The sequence below is a fragment of the Nuphar pumila genome, unplaced genomic scaffold (genome assembly GCF_984573655.1).
Source record: "Nuphar pumila unplaced genomic scaffold, dmNupPumi1.hap1.1 HAP1_SCAFFOLD_529, whole genome shotgun sequence".
In the NCBI taxonomy this organism is placed as follows: domain Eukaryota; kingdom Viridiplantae; phylum Streptophyta; class Magnoliopsida; order Nymphaeales; family Nymphaeaceae; genus Nuphar; species Nuphar pumila.
The window spans coordinates 3,835-25,353 of record NW_028323386.1 but is presented as its reverse complement, the minus strand read 5'-3'; the positions used below and the strand labels follow the sequence as shown (position 1 = coordinate 25,353).

The 21,519-nt window shown below is 52.0% G+C and overlaps 1 protein-coding gene across 1 annotated transcript; it reads left to right on the top strand.

The window, feature by feature from the left end:
• The first annotated feature begins 2,789 nt into the window (after positions 1 to 2,789).
• Positions 2,790 to 5,579, top strand: LOC149810089 (uncharacterized). Its single transcript, XM_089994426.1, has 4 exons — positions 2,790 to 2,829; positions 2,945 to 3,797; positions 3,978 to 4,236; positions 5,481 to 5,579. The coding sequence occupies exons 1-4, from the start codon at positions 2,790 to 2,792 to the stop codon at positions 5,577 to 5,579; spliced, it is 1,251 nt and encodes a 416-aa protein (XP_089850552.1).
• The last annotated feature ends 15,940 nt before the right edge of the window (positions 5,580 to 21,519 follow it).

The window sequence follows — 21,519 nt, the reverse complement described above, 5'->3', positions numbered from 1 at the left end:
ACTTTTGTGACGGTCTCGTGGCTCAGCTGTCACTCACCTGCTGTTTCGCTAGTCTCTGTGATTTGGGGGTTGCGATGCCTGAAAATGCTGACTTTGGGGGCAAAGCTGAGGTCAAATCGCATTCTGGCAAATCACCTGCCGTCACTGGGCAGGAACTGTGTTCGTTTGCCCCTTGTTTCAGTCCTCATGGGAGTTCCCTGAAAGGATTTTCAGGGAACTGAAAAGGAACTGAACAGTGCAGGGAACTGCGTCCCAAGTTCCACACGGTACGTCAACATCTTCGGGGGATGGTGCAACCCCTCCGTTTAGGCGCAAGATCAGCTCTGGCTGTCTCGCCCGTTTTCAAAGCCGCCTTTTTTGGGCTGGCGTATTCCTTTCTTCAATGTGGTGATGTATCCATTCACAACACTACAGCATGGACAGGGACGTTGGGCACTCTTCGGGCATCCAGTAGGATTCATACTGCATGAGCCGTACCATCTCGCTCCTTGCCTAGCACAGATGAACTAACTGAATAAAGAAATCAGTCGGGGATCACGCCAGGCCCCCGGCCCCGCAAGACGCAAACTGGACATGATTCTGTACAACAGGCCTACCGCTGATTGCTGCTGCGTCCCAGACATGTATGTGAGTGATGAGGGTTCACATGGCTCACCTTTTTCGCGAGGTCTTTTACTTTGCTGTCGGCTGCACTCTCTGAGTGGGAAGCGCCTGTGGCTGCCAGGGATCTGTGAAACAATGATCACGGTTTGCATTGTGACAACATATGCAGCTGAACACACACTAGCCGCTCAATTGTTTTGAAGAATCAAGATAGCCGAAGCCCTGCAAAGTGCGGTGTGCTTTGAACCTTGAGGTCCTTAAAAAAGACCAGCTCTGGCCTCAGCTGTCGCTGGAAGTTGAGAGGCTGACAGCATGCATGGCGACGTTGCATTGTTATGACTGCCTGGATTGTAAGGCTTCAGAAAGCGTTTGGCTACCTGCAGGACAGAATATCCTAGCTTGCTGTGCACACAAGTTGAGAAACTCCTTGATGAAGCAGTGTGCATTGCATCCTCAAGGATGGAGCACTGGCCTATTGTGTTCCTCAACACATGGCAGACCCTGCCTTACCAAAGATGAGATCCTGCAATGTGCACTCAGACTGTTTCTGATTGCAGTTTGTGCGCTGTACCATCTACACCTTGGCTGTGAGAGCCATGTATTAGGGTGGAATAGAGGAACCCTGCTGGCCACGCATGATTTGTCGAGCCGAATTCCAGGTGCGTATTACGTTCTGAAATCTCCAACATGATCAGCGGCACATCGTTTTCTGACAATCTGCTTGACCAAAGGTTCTTTTGTTGTGCATATCGAACAACAAAACCGCGTACTTGGCATCCTCCGCGTCTTTCTTCCATCTGTCAACTTCCAGTTGCAGTTTTTCAATCTTTAAGTGCAGTTCTCGCTCCTTTTTGCTGACACCAGGGGGACCATCTGCTTTCTCAGCCTTGCCTTGCGACTGTGCCTCTTCCTGCATCGCACCTTGTCACTAGATTGATGGTGTGACTCCGCAAATCCAGGACATTCCACGTGGGACGCTAATGCACGACAAGTTTACAAGTTGCGTTGGTATTTTGAAGGTTGCACGTGATTCCTTGCAACAAATGCGCATGCCGATATCACGAGACCGCAAGTGTCCGCAAGACAAAGCCCAGTTGGCCTCGCACCACAGCTTCCACATCATGAGCATCTCCTTCCTCCATTTAAATAACACGATGGCGATACCCAAGCGAGGCTACCAGATACTCTTATGTGCTTTGATTTGATGAAGATATTTTCATGTAGTGAACAACTGATGCATCCAGGCACAGCAAGCATCTCCGAGATAAGTATCCATCTACTCGGTATATCCGAAGTACCCGAACTTGCTGCTATTTCAGAATCGTATAAAGAACGTGGCGCACCTGAACTCGGCTATGCCAACAGACTATCGAATAGCTGGTGTGCACAGCTACAGGGTACCGTATGTGTGACACATGCGTGGTCAGGCGCGTGCCAGCAGCTGAATCTCCCAAAGCGGGTCGCCCTCTAAGGTCCATGCAGCAACCTAAGGTCATGAACCCCCAGAGGATTGGAAAAATCACTGCCAGTAACATACCCGACAAGGTTGCTTGAGCAAGAAGCACACTGGTCATCACCGGAAGAGCTGGTGCCAAGGTTGTAAGGGCAAGCATCAATTCCTATGGCATACAACGTCGCGTAGTACGTTGCGGAGGCCTCTGAAGTGCCCATGCAGCTGCTACCAGCAGTGCAGTCGGCTTTGATCCATGGAGTGGCTCGACACACTGCAATAGCGACCAGTGCTCGATATGTCGCTGCAGCGAACTTGATGTACCGAATGGACTAGCGCATGTACATGTCGGGAATGCTGAAAGCGGGAGTCACATCCGCAGGGGGCGCATCCCTGGGATCCTGGGAAGGACAATGATGCAGTGCACGCGCCTCGGATGAGATCGTATTGTTGATGTGTTTCGACCAAGAATTGTGTGAGGGACTGTCCTCACCCACCCCTCAGCAAGGCATACACTGCAGGTTCGTGCTACCCCATGGTTTTAGCATGAGGCTCGCCAAATTTCCGGTTCGGCTCACCTGGCCGTAAGTACGTCCAAGGAGCAGTACGGCCTTGCTTGCCTAAACGCGCAACCTCCAAGGACCCTCCATCCTTGTGATCATTACCATTAGAGAAAATGCCAACCGTTCCTCGATTGAAGGCCCATCATTCGACAAAAGCGTTATTTTGCGTCCCGATGGCCATGGCTATGTGTCAAAAGTGTTGTCAGACTGACAGTGAGTCGTTGCTGACGGTGCATGCTCCGACTCACGAGACTGCCCTGATACAAGTCCGCATAAAAATCCATAAAAGCTAAAAGCCATGGGCCATGGCATGGCATCGGCTTGCCAGCTTTGGCAGACATACATTTGTTTGCCAAGGTCCTTGATGACGCACTTTCATCAGTTCGCTTGCAAACTCGTAAGTGTTGGGAAACCCTGAAGCATTTGATGGAAGGCACTAAAGCCCCTTGGGCAGCTGGGGCGAGCGGACTACCTGTCGATGCAAGTCTTGCAAATCCTTGGAACGTTGTGGCTGGCGGGGCTTTGGACTCGCGTCCTCCGCCCAGCTCGTCCCCTCCGAATTTGCCACAAACAGGCTTGCCAGTGAAGCCGAAGATAGAAGTGGATCCAAAGTTGCCCGATGTCGACCCATCATCCTGGCCAGCAACATGGCAGCCCGCGAAGAAGCGCATAAACGACGAGGAAGGATGCCACAAGGCTCTCAGCTCGCCGGCGTTACGCAATTTTGTCGCCTTCACGTTGTCCCTAAATGAAGCTGTTCAGGGCAAACAGCTCAAAGCCGACTGCTTGGTCTCGGCATCGCAGCAGAAACTTCTGGATATTCTGGAGTTCTTGACAGGGCTCTGTGACAGTATACCACCATGCCAACAGTCTTTGCGTTACGGCAACCCTGCCTATCGCGAATGGTTTCAAGCAATGCAGCAAGCAGCACCTGAGCGCTTGTATGAGTTGTTGGGGGATGGCTTGGCACCAGCACTCGTGGAGATTTTGCCCTACTTTCTGGACAGTTTTGGGAATTATGTACGAATAGATTACGGGACTGGGCACGAGACAAACTTCGTGGCGTTTCTGTACTGCTTGTATGCTTTAGGCGTCTTCACTGCAGCCGACCAGCAAGCGACCGTGACTCGTGTGTTCAAGAAGTACCTGGATTTGATGAGGAAGGTCCAAACAACTTACTGGTGCGAACCTACCTCTGCTGTCCCTGATGATCCTTGCTGGGGGTGAAGCGATGCTCAAAGGGTCGAACTAAGCCTCTTGTTGACTCCTACGCATGCACTTCTTAGCTCTGTTCTCATGATTGTATCAGGCTTCCATGTTTGGGTTGCTGATGGCACTGTGACTGCTAGGGTCATTTGCAGGTTGGAGCCTGCTGGTTCCCATGGAGTGTGGGGCTTGGACGATTACCAGTTTTTCCCGTTCATCTGGGGCGCTTCACAGCTAATAGGTCACCAGTACATCAAGCCCAAGAGCATACTGGACAACGACATCCTCGATGGGTTTGCAGATGACTACTTGTATTTGAGTGCGGTCAAATTTGTCAAGTCTGTCAAGAAAGGCCTGCTTCAAGAAACGTCACCCATGCTGTATGACATCACAGCAGTACCAACGTGGCAGAAGGTATGGCATCCAAACAGGGGCGTCTCAGTTGGGCATCTGCATCTGCAAGATGTGCTTGGAACTGCCAAGCTCCTTGTGGATGCAGCATTGTTGTGAACATGTCAGGAACAGCTGCCCATGATGTGTCTTTGTGATTATGTGGCAAGCATTCCCGACGACTGAGCTGGGATGATGTGATTACTGCGCACATCAGGTCTGTGTATTTGATGTTATCACTGGTTCATTGCTGAAGTCAACATACCTTGGATGTGCACTCTCTTGACATGCTGTGCACTGCTCACGTGGCATTACTGAGTGCCAGTGTGCCCTGCACTCTTGGCAGGGCCAAGAAATCGCACAGCATTGCATGGGCAAGACCAGACAAGTTCTTCTTAGCTACAGTGTCATATCTGCCACGTTGGTGGCTCCCTACTCTGGCACATGATCTCGTTTTGGTGTATCGATCAGGAACTGCTTGAGGAGCTGATGACGCATCCGAATTGCGAAAGGTACCTGAGTACCAGCTTGCAGAATGCTGTGCAGCATGTGGTATGCAGCATGGTTAGAGGAGTTGCTATTGAAGCAACTCCTAGACTGCGCCTGCCGCGTAAGCCTCTAAAGTTGCGCCCTTGTTTGGGGGATGCTTCATTTGGGCTCGAGATCAGCTCGTGGCCTTTTCAATTTTTATGTCCTCCAATGCCTGATTTCCTACTTATTTTGATCTCCACCTTGCCAACGCTGCCTTCTTTGGCGTATTCATGTGTTACAAGCGACAGGGCTGACAAAACAGGAAAAAACACAGAAACTAACACTGAAAACAATGACACAAACAAAGACAAAACACACAAGAAAACCAGCAACTTTGGCGTATTCATGTTGTTTATTTCATTCTGCCTGCCGAATTTGGCACTATGGATTTACCCTACGACCTTTAAAGATTCGCCAACAGCCCTGTCTTTCCAGGCCTCCTGTGTGCTCATGTGATGTCAGAATGCGGCGCGGAGCGTGCAAGGGGGTGCCCAGCATCGAGAGCTATCAGGCAAACCTGCTCATGCTCCCGTATCTCACAGAACCGGCACCAAAGGGAAAAAGAAAGCATTTAGCGACGGCGAATATATACCGGTCGTACGGTATTCCATTTTGCGGAGCACGACTGTGTTCTCACTGGGATCCCTTTGTTTCGTCACTCGAGGCGGTGTCTTGGCTTGATTTTTTGTGATACACACGTTAGCAAAACTTATTCTGTGCATGTTATGACTCTGCAGGTCAACGTTGGCATGCTGAAGATGTACCAGGTGGAGCTGTTGTCCAAGTTCCCTATCATGCAGCACTTCCTGTTCGGCACCTTGCTGCAGTTCAATTGACGGCGCTTGAGGATGACATGGTGTAAAGCATCCTAAGGACGGCGTACCTGCGACGCCGATACCAGCCAGCAGCACACATATTGCGTGTAACATTTTGCGCAATGCTCACCATCTTGCAGCTTGTCGACTTGTTCGGAATGCGCATGGCGCCATGTACCTTCTACACGTTTGTCGTGGACCTTGCATACAGCTGCTTTTGGTGCATGCGCAGACGAAAGGACTTGAAAGTGATTGGCACAATGTTATTCAGTGGCTACGGTGCTAGCAGGGATGGATGCTACTGTAAATATATGGATGTGGAAGACAACAGTGTTGTTTTTTGCGGTAACTTGTGACACACCGCTTCGTTCACCACCCAAAGACGAAGATGCCATGGCTGGTGATGCCTGACTGGTCAGTGGACAAGGACAATTATGCTAGGGACACACTGATTTGATTTGTGGGATAACTTCCCCTCTATATGACATCAATACGGTAGATATTCAGATCTGCCATACAAGCATGTGCATGACCACCTGCGTGCTATCAAACGAGGGTCTTCAAATGGGTGTTCACTGCGCACTGCTTTCCTCATGGTGACAGCGAGGCACGACATACAAAGACAAGAAAAGAGATACGCCATCCCAAAGGCACGACATACATGTAATGCGTGATCATTCTTGGAGGCAATGTGGCGAGAGTTGTGGCTCGAGACGCCACGGAAATGTGTGATAGCCTGCTGATTCCAAGGCACAGAGTTGTTAGGGCACCAGAGACCCAGAACCGCCTGCAATATGGGCAGCCAGTTCGCAAGTTGTCAATAGGTCACTATGCAATTGAATTCCAAGTTGAGGCTGCCACTAGTGCCAGTACGGCCCATGTGAATGTGGGATCTAAGATATGCCGTCTGCGGAGAAGTGTCTGTCAGTGTTTCGCCAGACCCTCTGAAGTTTCGGGTGTAGATGCCCGAAAATACGTGCATTCTTGGGACGAACTCAATCTGGCGAAACACTGGTGTCTTCACTTGCTCAGCTATGTTAGTCAGATATGTTCACACTCGTGCTTCCATTGACAGTTATCTCCGTCGCATGTGTATGTATCATGGGAACGTGAGTGCACAAGGCTCATGGTGTTTGCGCATTGTGCACTCAGGGCCCTTGACACCGGCGCTTTCAAACACGGCCATGGTGTGCCTCGCATTGCATGCAAGAGTATTTACATTCTTTTTCCAAGTAAGTCAAGTCTTTTGGTAGTAGTTTTCTTAGGATTGAACCTTGGATTTCATTTGTATGGAATTCCATGTTTTTGTTACAAGCGACAGGGCTGGCAAAACAGGAAAGAACACAGAAACTAACACTGAAAACAACGTCACAAACTAAGACAAAACACACAAGAAAACCAGCAACCTAAGCTACGCCGGGATCTTCCTTGTTATTGCCCAAGCCAATCCGATCAGCAGAAAGGAGCGCAGCACCTCAAATTGAATCAGGTAACGTTCACACAGGCACCAATCATAGATCTTCCTGCGTCGGCACCATTCTGTCTTGATGGCTGTTCATGTCTGTCCTTGGTGCCAAGCACAACAGGTGGCACAGATTTGAGACGAATGACACTTAATCAATGGCGAACTGCAAAAAGAATACCGTATCGCCGCTAACTATTCAATCACGCTATTATTCAAACTTTGTACGAATCCCGCAAACCATTCAACAGTAGGTACAATGAATGGGGATTATTTATTATGCTAGCCACGAACATTAGATAGTAAAAATCGCGCTTTTTTTACCAAACATTCTGGAGATTTAGGATGGAAATTTTTCAAACGGCCATTTTTTTGCGATTTCGGTTGAATATTTAGCGGCAGTACGGTATGTAAAATGCACTCCATATGCAAGCTGATCCATGGTACATCATGTATCAGATCAGCTTACTAGCATTGACTTGAGAACAGGTTCCTGCGCCGCCTCGCAACCTGTTTCCTCGCAGGGGCTCAGGTGCACACAATGGCGCTCACTGTCCAACTGCATTTCGAGGCGCAAATGAAAAGCTAGTGAAGCAGGCTGCCGTGCGTGTTGGCGGTGCGAAGCAGCCACGTCTTGCAGGTCTCCTTCAAGATCATGTAGGGCGCGTTGACCGCCTGCTGCCCTGACACATAGTGCCGCTGCAACTCATTCTTGAGCTTGACGCTCTCCAGCACCTCTACAAACTGATGGAACCGCTGCAAGATGTGGATCTGAGGGTTCATGCAGGGGGGGGCAGAGCGCTCCTGTTAAGTTTAGGGAGGGCGTCAGCCGGTACAGCAGCAGCTATCCCTAGATAGCTGCTGCATGCATACATGGGAGCCTCACTCATGTCTGGAGCTAGCCCAGCCATGTAGCCCACGCATGCCTCATAGGAGGATGACGATAGAGGCATACACCAGTTAGTGGGCTAGGGGCTAGTCTCCTAGCATCGTTGGTGATACCCATATCTGACCCCTGTGTCACTCGGCACCTACGGCGTAGTAGACCATGCCTAGCTCAATGCCCAATGCATGCAAGCAACAGCTCCAGTCCGCGCGGAAGCCAGACACAATTGCGAGTTTCGCCATGGCCGCTGGATCGAGCTAGCCAGGCCCCTCAAAGACACCAAACAAGACCCCAAGGACTGCACAGCAATTGACATCGTTCGCGCTTGCCACTGCAACCCATTGAACTCCCCCGCTTCAGCTACCAGCACTGTGCCCGGTGAACCTCCCAATGTTGGACGAGCGTTGGCAATGGAGTCAGGTTGATTCCATTGCCATCCAGCCCTCGATCAGCGCTAGGACGTCGAACAATGGAACGTTCACCACGCACATTGCTAGTAGCTGGAGGGGGGTAGAACAGGCCTTCACGATGACGGGTACAGACTGCTTGGTGTGTATATCTCGCATGATGGCAACGGCCTTGCGCATTTCAAACAGTTGGAGGCACAGCTGGAAGAACTGCAGTACGGAGCCATGTGATGTAATATCCTGTGGCGCGGATGCCACACGGCCATCATGCTCACACGGCTCGCTCACTGGCTGCACTTGGTACTTGCTATCAGCTGTGATGATGAGCTTGCGTGGTGGTACTCGTTTTATGCCATCCTTCCACGGTACGCATATCAGGCGCAAGTTGTGTACTTCCCTGGCAAAGCCTCTCGCTTCGAAACCTAAGCGATTGTAATTAGGTTTCAATTACAATCGCTACTAATTTTGAAAATCACAGGGCAGTTGCTCAGTGAGGACCTAGTCGGTTGTGCACCAGTTGTGGGGACGACGCCCAGAGCCAGCCCGTCAGCGATGACAAGATCGCAGTTACGTCAGGTGCACAGTTGGCGTTCGGCATTGTGGCTCCGAGGAGTGGCGCGACCCTATACAATATACGTGAGCGTGCTCAAGTATATTGCATAGGTTGAGATATCAACCTTTCACAACAGGCTTCTCAACAATAAAACACACGAAGCTGTGTGTTAGTGGCTACAGGGTTCGCCTGTGTCATGCTTCGTTGAGGACATCCTAGCCTAGGACCTAGGCTTGGAGCGAAAGCGTGCTGCGTTGCTGATTATGCCATTAATATCACAGATGACATTAATTTCAAGACTGTCCCCAACCTTGTGATGAGCGAATGTGTACAGCGAGCACTTGGCAAGAATGACCCACAACGCGAGAGCGCCATTTGCATCACTAGTCTCGTTGCTACGACTTTCAGTGCACTGTCCACACCGTGATTCTGCAAAGTCCTCACATCTCTTGCGCAACTACAGTGCAGTTGCAACCAATTCGTCTTTGAAGGACGTTGAAGAAAAGCTCGCAGCAAGCATTATTGAGCAACGAGCGCTTATAGCGAAATCGGAGAAAGCTCACACGGAGGGCTCGCATAGGTGGCGCCTTCTTGCACTGGCTTCCGGCTTTTTTTCACTGATGCTCGGGTGGAGACTTGTGGATCAAAAGCACACATACCAAGTACGCTCATTCGCTATGTTTCGCACGCTGATTTGCACAGTGGTGTAGCGGACCTGGTTCTCATCCGCGACCATGTATCCTGGCGTTGGGTCGAGTCTCGAGGGTTGTGTTCTCATACAGAAGGAAATTGATGCCCTCAAGGAGTACAACGTAAACCAGCTGAATCAATTAGCAAGGTAAGTTCTCACTCTCGTTGAATCTACGTGAGTTTGTTTGGGAGATCGCTTGGAGGGTGTGCCTGGCTAGTATTGATAGGGTTCATGGAGTGCACGCCAGCTGGACACCCTCCAAGACATGGACGCAAAAAAGGCCTTTGCTTTATTAGCGTTTGCCGCGCCAGGCCGACGAGGTCAGCCCCAGCAGACGTGCAAGCAGCCACTACTGCGTCGTCCACTTAAAATGTGGCTAGCACATCGCCAGACTCACCGCGAAGCATCCATCTGATTGCTGGAACCCCCACAATAGGAGTTCCGGCTCCAAGCGGTTATTCCGAGCGCGACCCGCCAGTCGCGGCCACAGAGCGTTCAACGAAGGCTCAGAACATGCCCAGGCGCAGCCAAATGCTGCGCCAGTGGGAGGCCTGATGTAGACCTTCTCTTGGAGCTCATCATTGAGGAAAGAAGTCTTGATGTCAAACTGCCGCAACTTCAGGTTGTCGTGGGCTGCGATCGCAAGCACCATGCGCCCGATACGAGCACACCCGGGCATACGTCTCGTCGAAGTCCGGGCTGTGCCGCTGCTTGTGCCCCCCAGCCACCCACTGCTGTTGTAAGGTGCTGCGGCTGGTGGCTCAGGGCCACAAGCAGCACAGCCTGGACTTCGGCGAGGCAAATGCTTCGGTGGGCCGGTATCGGGCAATGTGCATGGTGCTTGCGATCGCAGACCACGAGCTGCATCTTTAAACGGTATTCGTGCTTGATTTCCAGGACAAAGTGGCTTAGCAGAGCCTGTTTGTGAATGTGTGGCCTCGTCTATCACCGTAGTGAGGTGGGTGCTGGACAGCTCACATTGATCTATGTGAAGGCGGGAAAGGATGCATACAGGCCGCGGAACGCAGGGGAATGCGGTCCATGAGCTTAACGTGTATAAGAATTTCTAACCAGAACCAGGTTGGGATACAAGCGACGAAACAGTCCTCAAAGATTTCACAGAAAGCCAGGCCGGAACGCAGGATCGACTGGAGAGACAAATGTCATTACAATTTGAGGTGATGACTCGCTGTCAACTACATCGTGATTAGATTCAAGTCAATGATATCCATGTTGAGTGAAGAGTGGTGTATCCATATAGTATCATATGGTCTGTCGGTATGTGTTATTTGGCAGCACACAAGGACATGGGGACCAGACAGCAATCAGGGCGTAGTCCTACTTGTAGACAGCTCTAGCAAGGACATCTTTGCCATAGTCCATGAACCAAATTGCAACAGATGTGAGATGACAATCGTTCATGCAGGTTAAGAAAGGAGTTGGACGCATTGAGTCCCAAAGGACCACAACCAAACAAGGCGCGCAACTGCAACTCGATGTTGTAACCCAGCATGAGCCCACGTCTGGGCGCAGTGTCAACCTGTGGAAATCATGCACCGCATTGATGTTCATTTTTGGCATCACCTGGAACACTTCACCTCCAAGTATACCCTCAGTCGTCTCACTGATAGGGGTTAATTTAGAACTGCGAGCTGTTTTGCAACTCTTTTGTCCATATGCATCTTGATGCATGGATGTAATTTCTTGCGCACATCACCTCACAGCCATTGTTGCCATGCCAACCGCAACGCCAGCTCATGCAGACCTTGGTCAGCGGTGAGTCACAACGCCGAAAACTTAGCTAACCTGTTCCATGCTGATTTGAACCTTGGCTTGTGAGATAGCCTACTAGTTTGTTTTGCAGGGGTCGCGGGGAGTGGTTTGAGGAGGGACTACTCCAGGCGCAAGGACATGGCATGGCGATGTGACAGCCAACCTCCCCAGAAATGACAACATGCAGCTGGTAATTGATGCAAATGGCATTTATGTAGACCAGTGCAGTAGGATTACTTAGGCCATCTGACATGGGCGGCACTTCTCAAGCCCTGGGACACTTGATCCACATATACTGGTATTGCGGAGGGGCAACTTGGAGACAGAAGCCTCGAATGTAACGTCCATACTTCACTCCCCAACAATGTAGGTTCTTCTCTGGTGTCACATACTGCATGTTGCAGACTGGAGGCTATGCTTGTGATATTGGCTCTTAGCCTGCCCACACTGTGGGGGTACACTGACGATAGCTGATAATGTTGCTGATAGCATGGTTCGGGGAGTACTGCGGCCTATGTGAGCCAGGTAGGCAGATAGGATGACTGAGCCGTCTGTTTCCATTGGCAATGTCAATGGCATTGCCAATGTCACTGTCACTGGGCACCATCAACGTATATGTGTTCGTCTCGACACGAATGTGACGACTGTGCCTGGGACGTCTAAAGCCAACAAGGTACCCAGGGGTGTTGTATGGCAACGGTTGGTACTGCTCATTAAATCGGTCGAGTTGTGAACAAAGGCATACTGAGACTTCTGAACAGCCAGATGCCGCCTGTGTCTTCCTGTCCGAATACAGTGACATCTGAGAAGAACCCAATCACCGTGTCGTGGATTGTGGATGCAGATTGCAGCGCAACATCTAGTAACGAAGCCCTCGAAAATGTAAGAGGCAAATTATGTTTGTCGTATTGTCCAGGCAAGAGTGTTTCCAGGCCGGGATGCAAGGAATGGAAGCGTAATCTACCAATCGACCTGGCGCGCTTGAGAACAATTTTTGGCGTGACATGTTTGGGGTGCTTATTGAGCGACCCTGAGTTGAGAGTACGATTCTAACTTTTAAGAATCTTACGATCATTTCACCACGTATTTGCCTGAAATTCGCCCTGGTGGACACGCTGCGTCGGACAGCTCATGATGAAGAATGTTTGCTACGCAGACATACAATCTCCGAAACTATCACAAGCAAGTCAAGGAAGCCGGGATGCATTTGCTGCAGTATCCCATAATCGAAATGATGGCTCCCAACGACCCGACGACTTGTCACGAGTTCATAGAGGACGTCGCGAGCCGTGTGAGAAACGGTGAATGTGTACTGTTGCACTGTCGGTAGGCTCCATGACGGTCTCAGATGTATGAAATTTGGTGTCATCCGTACTGTGCGCGGTCTTGCCGTTGAGCATAACGCAAGTGTCAAGCTTTCCAACCAGCAGCTCTTGCCTAGCCGGAAGGCATTGATTGCACCCTGTCAAGATGTAGACACACTCACCACCCTGATCATTCTGAGCAAGGGACACGCAAACGCCCCAGCACGTTGAGGCAGCGTTATAATGTTAGCTGCTGCAAACTGTGGAGTTCTCATGTCCATTGCGTGATGTGAATGGCAAGTGGTGAAGCACTCGGCGCTACAACAGACGGCAGCTGCAGCTTCATTGTTGGGTGTGTGATGGACAGACCCTAGCTCGGAGAGTCTGCGGTCCAGAAACTTCAATGAACTCAAGGAGAAGTGAGTGGGACAGTGTCTTGGTTTCCTGGGCGCCATCCACCGAAAGGTGAGCACTGAAGGGTGTGGGTTGGGATGCAATACTTCAAGGGTGGATAAAAGACTGCCAATTGAGGTATGTTGCAGGGGTGGAGTCGGCAGAGCGGGCATGATTGCGGCGTGCGCTCTTCTCCGCTTAGGCATTGTCCGGGATGCAGCCCATGCGATTCGGTGCGTGCGACAACGCCGCTGCCGCACCGCCATCGAGACATCCCGCCAGGAAGATTTCGTCCAAGCGTATGCCGTGCATATTGCAACAGCTGTGAATGGAAGCGTCGGATCAGCAGAATGACCTGATGAAACGGCCTCACGAGAACAGCCAGGATGAAGTTGGTCAGCCTTGATTCACGCCACCCATCAGACGCAGCAAGACATCATCACAATCGTCAACGCTGTGTCTGACGTAGGCACCAACGCCGAATCATTGTTGTGCTCATGTGCGCCCAGTGCTGCACCACAGCCTTGATCTGGTTAGTTTGAGACTCCATGTTAAATCATGTCCATCAGGGAAAAAATGCATGAAATCACACCCAGTTTTGTCCCATGTCTCTGCCTGCTGGTGAGGAAAGGGAATTGCCGGGCGTCCCGACAGTTTTCTTGGAATTGCGAGTTGTGCATGTTCCAAATCATTACAGTTGAATCTAGCTATAACTTGTAAGCTCGGCATGGGTTTCATGCGGAATGCTCAGAACACCACCACATCCATAATCCATCCACTCATCGAGCGCCGCCCGCACTATGCTCTCTTCATGATAGCTCAGATACTTGCTGTTGTCACTCTTCCAGGGCATGGTTTGAAAATGGCTGCCTGTCGAGTTATCAAGCTGATTCAACCAGATGCTACTGAACAATTGCTGGCCTTGCATGACAGAAAAGCCGCCACAGCAGGTACGGCCGTCCCGAAAGTCGCCTTCAAACATCTGCTGGTACAGATAGTCATGCACTCGCCCTTGGCCTGCATTCTGGAGCGCCCATTTCGGCCAGTCCTCCGTGCGCTGTAGCAGCACGTAGAACGCTCTGGAGTTGTATCCTTGTAGGATGCCCCGGTCGTTGAACCACTGGAACTGGTTGTTGTGATGATAGATGATGATGCCTGCAAAGTTGGAGTACTCGTCGTAGGTATCGCTCAAGCCCGAAATTTTGATTGTCGGCGCACGGCCAAGCTGTTCTTCGGCGTCTTGGTATATCTCCCTGAAGTTGAGCTTTCCCATGCTTTCTAACAGGACCTGCACAGTGTTGCTCAACGAATTGACATTTGAATTGGCATATGCTTGCAAAGGAGTAGGCTGCACTAGTGCTCTAAGGTCTGCTTACCAAAAGAGACGCGTACCACATATGACTGTGTACCCACTTGTAACGACAGCTGTGAGCAACATCTACAAAGAGGGATCCACGGCAAAACGCGGCAGAGGGTTTACTGCGAGCTAAGCAGTAGCTGTAAGAACCTGAAGCAAGCGTCGCGAGTTCCGCCATCAGGGGAGAGCATGCAATCTGAGTGTGCAAGCTAGAGCGGCAAGCAGATGCATCACAGATGAGTGACGGGGTCACTATCGCAGACCATCTATGAACTAGAGTACCCCCGTATAAGCACATCATGAAGCATAGAAATGGATACTGGCAAGAGCTACAGAGCTGTGGCCTCCGTGTGCATGCTCAACATGAGGGTGGTACCGCTGGTACTACCGGTCAGCTCAGTCAAAATGCTATGCATCTCCCTGTGACATTCAAACAAATATGCCGTGGCTCTACGTAAAATAAAATAAAATAAAAATGATACGCCAGCCACACGGCGTTGGCGTTGACACGGGCGAGGATGCGGCGGACAAGACCCACCCTCGCGCCTTTATGGAAGGGTGCAGCACCCCACAGGGGCAATGTCAGCTAAGGCGGCCTATTGAAGGCTTTGTTGATGTGATGCCCATCTAGTTTTCTCCGCTGCACAACAAGGCCGTGAGTAAGGTTCATCGTCATGTGCACCCACGCACGCACAACCGACTCAATCACTGACGACGAGAGATGAAGAGCGCGAAGACAGGACAATGCATCCGTGTACACAGTTCCAGCAACACCAAGGGTGACGGTGCAATAGCACACTTGCCAGCCAAGATGTTGCAGCAAGCATTCGAGCAGTTCGTGTTGCGAACGTTTTTCCAATTGTTTCGAAGCAGCAAAGCCCTCGCGCACGTAACCCACTTCAACAATGTGGACTGCTTTCTTGGTTGCATAGCCTTGCCACGTAGCGTCATACCAACGGTTACCACCAGGCGAGCCCCCAGGGAAAATGGCCAGATCAGGGCGAAACACAAGCGATTCAGCATCATAACGGTCTCGGAAAGCCGCATAGCCCTCTGTCGAAGTTGCGTATTTGGCGTAAAGTAGGGAGGAAATGCGAGAGTTCGCATCGCCGGAATGCACGGCCAGGCGTGTCACGGCTGCCAACGCTCGTTCGACACGTCGGCGCAGTTGGTTCAGTAGGTGCACCGGCAAGCGTGTAGGCATATCGTCCACATTAGCGTCAGTTACATCGTCTTCAAAATCGCGTGGGGTCACATCAGCCATAATGGCGCTTGCGCCAACCGGACCTTTCCGGATTGCCGCAAGCGCAATGCGAACAGCGTGGTCATGCCTGTTAATAACGCCACTTTTCATGCTGGGCTCGTGGCATCCACCACAGACAATGTGTGAGGTGCTGTCAAGTTCGTGACAAAGAGGGCAGCGCGGCGGAATCCGGCCCTTCGTGTACCTGCTGATTAGGCTTCGAAGTTAATTGTTTAAAGCTTTTTAAAGGGTATTTTTAATTGTTTAACGCTTGTTAATTAACCCTTAAAATTCAAATCGTGCTTTAACCACGAAGGCGTTAATCTTAACTTCGCCAGTCTGAAACAAGCGTTAAACGTTAAACAAAGCCTGTGCGCACCACGTTGAAGGCGCTGTAAGCAGCTTGGATGCGGCCTGCCTTAAGGCTGGCGCGCTAGGATGGGAGACGATAGCACAGTTGAGCATGAAACACCCGCTGCTGGCCCGTCTGGCGACACGCAATGCAATGCATCTGCTGCTTCGACTTCAGGCAGGCGGGTCACTTCTGCGGGGCGCCAATTTTTCTTAGGGGCGAGTGGGAGTGAGGGCGTCGAGACTAGGGGACGTTGTGGGGCTGTTGCTTCAGGCGGTGTCAAGAAGACTCGCCAGGCACGGCTGGAATGCGTTGTTTTGAACAAGGGGAATATCACTGTGTTGGCGGGGTCTCAGCGTACTGCACGTGTCCGCAGTGCGGTGAGGTCTGGTGACTCTGGTCGCAAGGTCGATTGGATTCATCCGCACTGGGTGGCTGTTGAGGAGGAGAAGTTCAAAGACGTCGCGCCAAAAGCTCTTCCAAAGGCACTCAAAGACGCAAACGCGAAGATGCAGTGCAAGTGCTGCGGTCACCAGATGAGCTTTAACCCCAGCACAAACCGCAAGAAGCACCTTCTGCACAAGTGCGAGGCGTTCCGCTTGACGGAGGACTGGACAAACGCTGATGTTGTTCAAGAGATGGCGAAGCACACCAGCTCGGTACGTTGTCGCTCTAGCTGACTCTGTTGCACAGGGTATGTATAGAGTGGCAGCAGTGGCCCATCGTCATCGTTCTCGTCAGCTTGTGCATGGCCTCACAGTATGGAACGGGAAAAAGCCTTAGTGAGAATGATCCTCACTGGAGGCCGTGTTCTTGCAAGGCTGAATGCAGTGTGGTGCACAACTGCAGTACATGCCACAGTGCAGATGTGCACAATATGCGGAGCCTTTTCTCTTCAAATGTTGACACATCTTGTGCTTATGCAGCAGCTGAAACTCAACCAGGGCCTGATGAAGTCTATGGCGACCAAGGCTGAACGGAAGGACGCTGAAACACTGCTGGCCCAGGCACTGGTGGAGAAGAACGTTGCATTCAACTTTGTCACCTCCCGCTACTTTCGGGCATATGTCGCGAAGATCAGTCAACGCCGCTACACTGTACCTTCCACGGGCACCATCGTGGCACGCGTCGATGACCTCTACTCCCGCCTTCACGAGACGCTGGCACAACAGCTCAAACAACAGAACTGCTTTGCGATCGAGGACGACAGCTGGACCCGCGCTAACAAGCATTTCACAGCCATAACAACAGGATGCCCGGGCTTATCAATCTTTGCAGCGTGCTACGAAAACACAGAGTCCGACAGTGCAGCAAACTCCGCTGATGGCGTCCACCGGTATGCTTTTGAAGTTGGACAACATGCTTATCAATAATTTATACGATAGACAATGCTGTGAATGGCTTGACTCAGTCATTTGGGCGTGAGAAAATGCAAAATTTCAAAGTTATCACCGGCACCGTTCGAGCCCCAACCTCTGCGTTTGAATTGCTGGACAGTTTGTCATGAAAATGAGCAACCAGCTTCTTATTGGCCATGAGAAGACAGTCTAATGAATTCTTGACATTCTGTATATTTTTCGTACAACGCAAAACATCAAGGTGATTTATTAGGTAGGTTGGTTTGCAGGTCCCTCTTGTGCGCCTTGCAGCTTGACGAGAACCTCAGCCCAAGCGATCCCCTCATCCCCCGCGGCCGTGTGTCTGTGATGACATCTGACACCACAAACGTCATGTCTGCAACAGCCCGCGAGATTTAAAGTTCCCTCTCTTCGAGGGCATGCTCTGGGTCCCTTGCGCCGCTCACGTGCTCAACCTGTTTCTGCTGGACCAGATCGAGGTGCCCATCATCAAGTCTCTCCTCCAGCACGCCAAGCAGATCTCCACTGTGTTTCGGGCAGGCGCGTTTCACAAGCTGTTCCAGCGTTTGGTGCTTGACCCCAGCGCTCGCTTGGCCTTGCCTGTGAAGACCAGATGGTGTACCCACAGCGACATGCTGCGCTCCCTCCTCCAGCACAAAGATGTTCTGCGGCGTGCCGTCATCAGCGAGGAGTTCAAGGACGCAGCCATCAAAGCGGCAAAGCTGTCCAAGAAGCAGATCGCTGTGATTGTGGTGGAGGACGAGCACTTGGGGGAGCTGGGCGATGCTGAGGACGGCTTGCTGGTGAAGACTGCATCGGCTCACTTGGCTGGGACAGGGAAGTTTGCAGCCGTGTACCAGGACGTGTGTGATCCTCGGATTTGGGGCATGCTGCAAGACTTTGTGCGGTTCAACGAGCGGGTTTGCCGCGCCATCATTCAGCTGGACAGCCCCTCTGCATCGTTGTCGGACACAGCTCGCGCATTCTTCGAGATCAACACGCAGCTGAAGGCTTGGACGCCAGCCGACTTTCCTTCCCTGTTTGTTGATGACTTTTATGCTGAGTATGTCTTCAACCAAGTGCTCAGCAAGTGGGCGCCACGCTTCGATGCGGGTTTTATTGGAATTACTGGTTAGTAGCGACTGCACGCGTGTACCGCGGCTAGTACAAGGTTTGTCGTTACAACAAAGGCGAAGCCTTTGGTCACTGTCAAGCCCATATATGCATTCGGTCTAGCATCATTCAGGATGTGGACAATACCAGAACTATCTCACGATAGGCATATCTCAACACTCCCCTATTGGACACAACCTAAATGAACAACTAGAAACCAAGATCACAGAGCCACCCGGCAAAACCCATAGGCTCTCTCTGCACCTTCTGTGTGTGCTCCCCAATCTGGAGACACCTGCTCCCCAATGGGAAAACACAACTCCTGTCTTGACAGCAGGGTCTCCCCCTGTGTCACATCTTAGCATGACAACCACACAGAAACATCAAACACAAGAAACGCTGCTCTTCTGTGCTTGAGTTCCTATGGCCTACTGCCAAATCTCCCCGATCGCGTTGTGCAGCGTAGCGTTGAATGCGGAACCGAAGCCACCCTAACGCCAGACCATGTGGACTGCCGATCGCATGCACGAGTGACTGCCAAGTAGATCGGAGCACTGACACTCTCTCTTAGAATGCTGCTTCAATCTCAATCTCCGTCCAAACCTCTGTGCCAAGTCTCCGTCCTTAACCATGTCTCGACATTCTTGACTTCAAACCTTCCACACGCGAACCTAGCAACAACTGCGTGATCGCAACCAAACCAGAAACATAACGATCAATCACTTTGACGTTCGACTACTCTGGTGCCGCTAGAACGATCTTTTGCCTACTAGGCCACGGTAAGACCGGGCCTTTGTTGTAATATTGGAATTACTGGTTAGTAGCGACTGCACGCGTGTACCGCGGCTAGTACAAGGTTTGTCGTTACAACAAAGGCGAAGCCTTTGGTCACTGTCAAGCCCATATATGCATTCGGTCTAGCATCATTCAGGATGTGGACAATACCAGAACTATCTCACGATAGGCATATCTCAACACTGATGATAAATGACCCGGGTGGAGTATTCAGTTGATACTTAAAGTAAACACTAGCGAAATCGTACTTATGTACTGATGGCATCATTCGCCACAACAGTACTGCGAAATCCTCAGATCAGATCCAACCGCTCTGCAACAACGAACACACACACATAATCCTAACTTCTGAGGCTACATCTCAACACTCCCCCGGAGAACGCAAATCAGAACAAAGAAATGAGAGCGTTCTCTCGCACACATGGAGCCTACTGCTCCCCGACAGACAGCATTCCCAAACCTACTTGGCAGACAACGTGAGCGGGGTGAGGCAGCGCCTTGGTCATGCAATCAGATACGTTATCCACTGATCTACAATACTCAAAACACAGCTCCCCACTGGCCACGCGATCGCGGGCGAAGTGGTGTATGATGTCGATGTGTTTGACGCGCGCGCCCTCCTTCCTGTCCTTCAGGAGAACAAGTGCCGCAGCGTTGTCACAGAATATGGTAAATGGGCCTGTCACCGGGAAGTCCTGCGAAAGCAAGCCCAGATCGGGCTCAATCTTGCGGATCGCCAGTCCTTCTCGCGATACGCTGCCTGCAGCCTGGTATTCAGCCTCTTGGGTGGAGGCCGCTGTCGTGACCTGCTTCTTGGAGTTCCACGAGACGGCGCCGCCGTACATCGTAGCAACGTACCCACTGATGCTGCGCCTTGTGTCGATACACGATGCATAATTGGCATCACACCAGGTCTGAAGGGGCACCGTGGCGCGTCCGTAGGTGATACCTAGGTGAGCCGTGTGGCCGACGTAGCGCACGAGGTCGAGCACGGTTTCCCAGTGCGTCGCCGACGGAGCTTGCACATAGGCAGACAGCGCGCCCACTGCCAGGGCTATGTCTGGCCTCGTGCATTGCGCCAAATGCAGTAGGCTCCCTACTACGGATGCGTATTCTGCGGCGTCCGCCATCAGCTCCCCGTCACGCGCTTTCCGCAGCTGTTTGAAGACAGCCGGAGCCATGGGAAGAGTACGATGCTGGCCTGCGACGCGACAAGCCTCAGCCAGGGCGCGTGCTTTATCTTCTTGGTCGATGGTGATCGTCCGGTTGACACGGTCGCGCGTGATGCGGATGCCGAGGAAGTCCTCGACCTCCACCTCCCGGATCTCGAACAACTCCCCGATGCGCTTCACCAGCGCGTCCGCCTCTGCAACCGTGCGCGCAGCCACAAGGCCGTCGTCCACGTAAAAGAGCGCGAGCACCGAGCCGTCTGGCCCAGACAAGATCCACAGCGATGGGTCACTGTCCGACTGAACGAGGCCCTCCGCGCGCAGAGTCGCCTCGAGCTTCTTGTTCCACGCCCTGCCCGATTGCTTGAGGCCGTACAGCGCCTTGCGCAGCCGGCACACCCCTGGTCCCGTGCCCGCGCCTGGGGGGCGTCGCATGTATACCTCTTCTTCCAACTCAGCGTTGAGGTACGCCGTTCGTATGTCGAACTGACGGAGTTCAAGGTCCTCATGCGCAGCAACTGCCAGGACCATGCGCAGCGTCCGATACGTGCACACTGGCGCGTACGTTTCCTCGTAATCGAGCCCATAGCGCTGCCGGTGTCCGCCGGCCACCAGCCTCGCCTTATACCGCCCACAACGCTTGCGCTGCAGCTCAAATCTGCAGGTGAGCGCTTGTTTTCCCGGGGGAAGCTGCTCAATGGTCCAGACGTCAAATTTCTCAAGCGAATCGAGCTCTTCCTTGACAGCCTTACGCCAGCTGTCGCCATCCGGGCGTGCGTACGCTTCCTCGAGCGTGAGTGGGTCTGGGCCCCACGGCGACGCATCCACTCTCGCCCGCGACGCAGCCATCGCCATGCGCTCCATGTCCCTGCGCACTGCTCCCCGCTCGGTTTCCCCACTGTTCAGCAGGGGACGCCACAGCGCACTTGCGAGAATGTGTTCTTCCTCGGGAATCGGTGGCAGTTGCAGCGGGTCGTAGGCAGACACATGTGGGGGGTGGGAGCCTCCGCTCCCGTCCAGGCGAGCAGTGTTCACCCCCGGACGAAAGAAGTTCGGCGCAATGCGCTCACGTCTGGGCCGGTTCTCGGGGGCTGATTGTAGCGGG